Here is a 4170-nt window from a genome sequence, read left to right on the forward strand (position 1 = left end):
TCTGTGTCTCTCTCTCTGTGTCTCTCTGTGTCTCTCTCTCTGTGTCTCTCTCTCTTTCTCTCTTCTGTGTCTCTCTCTGTGTCTCTCTGTCTCTCTCTCTCTGTGTCTCTCTCTCTGTGTCTCTCTCTCTGTGTCTCTCTCTCTCTCTCTCTCTCTCTCTGTGTCTCTCTCTCTGTGTCTCTCTCTGTGTCTCTCTCTGTGTCTCTCTCTCTCTCTGTGTCTCTCTGTGTCTCTCTCTGTGTCTCTCTCTCTGTGTCTCTCTCTGTGTCTCTCTCTGTGTCTCTCTGTGTCTCTCTCTCTGTGTCTCTCTCTCTCTCTGTGTCTCTGTCTCTCTCTGTGTCTCTCTCTGTCTCTCTCTCTCTGTGTCTCTCTCTGTCTGTCTCTCTCTGTCTCTCTCTCTCTCTGTGTCTCTCTCTCTGTGTCTGTGTCTCTCTGTGTCTCTCTCTCTCTGTCTCTCTGTGTCTCTCTCTCTGTCTCTCTCTCTCTGTCTCTCTCTCTCTGTGTCTCTCTCTGTGTCTCTCTGTGTCTCTCTCTGTGTCTCTCTCTGTGTCTCTCTCTCTGTGTCTCTCTGTCTCTGTGTCTCTCTCTGTGTCTCTCTCTCTGTGTCTCTCTCTCTCTCTCTGTCTCTCTCTCTCTGTGTCTCTCTCTCTCTCTCTCTCTCTCTGTGTCTCTCTCTGTCTCTCTCTGTCTCTCTCTGTGTCTCTCTCTCTCTCTCTGTGTCTCTCTCTCTCTCTGTGTCTCTCTCTCTGTGTCTCTCTCTCTGTGTCTCTCTCTCTCTCTGTGTCTCTCTCTCTGTGTCTCTCTCTGTGTCTCTCTCTCTGTGTCTCTCTCTCTCTCTCTGTCTCTCTCTCTGTGTCTCTAGGTCAGTATGTTCAGGCGTTCAGGTCTAAGCCAGATGACCCTCTGTACAGTCTGTGTGTTGGCCTCACCTTCTTCCACATGGCGTCTCAGAAGTTTGTGGTTAAACGCCACCCGCTAATACTGCAGGTCAGACTACTATTTGTGTCCCATAGATACATCCTATAGGTTCTATACAGTTGTATTGTGTCCCAAAGATACATCCTATAGGTTCTATACAGTTGTATTGTGTCCCAAAGATACATCCTATAGGTTCTATACAGTTGTATTGTGTCCCAAAGATACATCCTATAGGTTCTATACAGTTGTATTGTGTCCCAAAGATACATCCTATAGGTTCTATACAGTTGTATAATTGGTCAACCAATTATAGACCGTGTGTGTGTATGTAGACCCTATGTATGTGTGTGTGTGTGTGTGTGTGTGTGTGTGTGTGTGTGTGTATAGACCTGTGTGTGAGTGTGTAGACCCTATGTGTCGTGTGTGTGTGTGTGGACCCTGTGTGTGTGGACCCTATGTGTTGTGTATGTGTGTGTAGACCCTATGTGTTGTGTGTGTGTTTTGTGTCATAACGTGTGTGTCTGTGTGTTGTGGCAGGGTTTCTCATTCCTGTGGCGTTACGTGGAGCAGCGTGGGCCCTGCCAGGAGAGCATGTACAACCTGGGACGGGCCCTGCAGCAGATGGGCCTGGCACACCTCGCCATTCACTATTACCACAAGGCTCTCAGCTTCCCTCCTCTTACACTAGAGGTATATACTACAGGCACACCTCGCCATTCACTATTACCACAAGGCTCTCAGCTTCCCTCCTCTTACACTAGAGGTATATACTACAGACACACCTCGCCATTCACTATTACCACAAGGCTCTCAGCTTCCCTCCTCTTACACTAGAGGTACATACTACAGACACACCTCGCCATTCACTATTACCACAAGGCTCTCAGCTTCCTCCTCTTACACTAGAGGTATATACTACAGACACACCTCGCCATTCACTATTACCACAAGGCTCTCAGCTTCCCTCCTCTTACACTAGAGGTATCTACTACAGACACACCTCGCCATTCACTATTACCACAAGGCTCTCAGCTTCCCTCCTCTTACACTAGAGGTATATACTACAGACACACATTGCCATTCACTATTACCACAAGGCTCTCAGCTTCCCTCCTCTTACACTAGAGGTATCTACTACAGACACACCTCATGTCTTCCTCATCTCTCTCCTACAGGGTATTGCGGATGACCAGGTCGACCTGCGTAGAGAGATAGCCTTCAACCTGTCACTCATCTACCAGGCCAGTGGAAACACTGAGATGGTACGACACCTCATCAACACCTACTACTGTATAACACTGGTCCTCTATAACTGTATAATGACCTATCAGGTCCTCTATAGTGAACTGTATAACTATCAGGTCCTCTATACTGAACTGTATAATGACCTATCAGGTCCTCTATAGTTAACTGTATAATGACCTATCAGGGCCTCTATAGTGAACTGTATAATGACCTATCAGGGCCTCTATAGTGAACTGTATAATGACCTATCAGGGCCTCTATAGTGAACTGTATAATGACCTATCAGGGCCTCTATAGTGAACTGTATAATGACCTATCAGGGCCTCTATAGTGAACTGTATAATGACCTATCAGGTCCTCTATAGTGAACTGTATAATGACCTATCAGGTCCTCTATAGTGAACTGTATAATGACCTATCAGGTCCTCTATAGTGAACTGTATAATGACCTATCAGGTCCTCTATAGTGAACTGTATAATGACCTATCAGGTCCTCTATAGTGAACTGTATAATGACCTATCAGGTCCTCTATAGTGAACTGTATAATGACCTATCAGGTCCTCTATAGTGAACTGTATAATGACCTATCAGGTCCTCTATAGTGAACTGTATAATGACCTATCAGGTCCCATGTGATGTGTATTAGGAGACATAATTGATGGCATAAAATAGTGTTTCCCCAAATATGCTTTTCTGCAGCGGTGGCCGTGTTAGTGTAGTGGGTGTGGCCAATGACACGGTCTCTCCGACCGAAAATGAGCAGAGATATTTTGGTGTTTTAAAGCTAATTTGCTGCAAATCTACACATTTTGTCAAGGTGCTAAGAGAAAAATGCTTAGTTTAAAAACAAATGTCCTGCAATTCTACTCATTTTGCCCTGGCTTATGGCGTGTTCTTATGCTGTCTGAGTGACTCAAACAGTATAACAAAATCAATGGGGGCCCCATGACATGATATTTGGGGAATTTTTGATTTTCCATGACTCTAGTTTTTATTTTGGTGATTATATTTTTTGTTCTCAAAGATAATCTTTAGGGGCCTCCCGGGTGGCGCAGTGGCTAAGGGTGCTGTACTGCAGCACCAGCTGTGCCATCAGAGACTCTGGGTTCGCGCACAGGCTCTGTCGTAGCCGGCCGCGACCGGGAGGTCCGTGGGGCGATTGGCCTAGCGTCGTCCGGGTTAGGGAGGGTTTGGCCGGTAGGGATGTCCTTGTCTCATCGCGCACCAGCGACTCCTGTGGCGGGACGGGCGCAGTGCGCGCTAACAAAAGTTGCCAGGTGCACGGTGTTTCCTCCGACACATTGGTGCGGCTGGCTTCCAGGTTGGATGCGCGCTGTGTTAAGAAGCAGTGCGGCTTGGTTGGGTTTCAACCTGCGTCTCTCCCGAGCCTGTACGGGAGTTGTAGCGATGAGACAAGATAGTGGCTACTAACAATTGGATACCATGAAATTTGGGAGAAAAAGGGGTAAAAAATAAAACAAATATTTAAAAACGATAATCTTTTAAAAAATCTATCAGCTTTTCTACACATATATTTCAATGTTTTCTGGCAACACGGGCCGCCACTGCTAAATGCATATAGGGGAAACACTGTAATGTCATGTGATGTCCTGATCTATACCATAGGAATATGATTACACTGTAGGATGTGTAGGAAGTCATACCGTAGGAATACTAGATGTATCCAGGGGTCACATTTAAAATCACCCCAGTCGGTTACATCCTGTTCCACAGCCAACTGTCTAAAGATGTAAAAATGGAAACATGTTTTGTATATGTTGTTGTCAACAACACCTTATGTTTACTCTGGCTTGTGTACATATATTTTGTAGAAAAATGTATTTGAATACACTGAAATAAAAAAATCTGTTTGTTAACCATTTGTGGTGCCTTTTTTATTTTTTTACCTGACCCAGAAGCCTGATATTGTTGGAAAAACATCTGACTGGCTCCTTTGTTTTGCTACAGGGATTATAAAAGTGAGATTGACCAAATCCCTCCGTCCA

The 4170-nt window shown here is 45.3% G+C and overlaps 1 protein-coding gene across 1 annotated transcript in view; it reads left to right on the forward strand.

Moving 5' to 3' along the window:
• LOC135542921 (general transcription factor 3C polypeptide 3-like) overlaps positions 1 to 3595 on the forward strand; it is a 24650-nt gene extending 21055 nt beyond the window's left edge. The window contains exons 18-21 of the mRNA XM_064970060.1: positions 863 to 987; positions 1456 to 1608; positions 2094 to 2208; positions 3486 to 3595. Of these exons, the coding sequence (XP_064826132.1) occupies positions 863 to 987; positions 1456 to 1608; positions 2094 to 2208; positions 3486 to 3595 (503 nt within the window). The remainder of the gene's footprint in view (positions 1 to 862; positions 988 to 1455; positions 1609 to 2093; positions 2209 to 3485) is intronic.
• The last annotated feature ends 575 nt before the right edge of the window (positions 3596 to 4170 follow it).

The sequence above is a fragment of the Oncorhynchus masou genome, chromosome 7 (genome assembly GCF_036934945.1).
Source record: "Oncorhynchus masou masou isolate Uvic2021 chromosome 7, UVic_Omas_1.1, whole genome shotgun sequence".
Classification (NCBI taxonomy): Eukaryota; Metazoa; Chordata; class Actinopteri; order Salmoniformes; family Salmonidae; genus Oncorhynchus; species Oncorhynchus masou.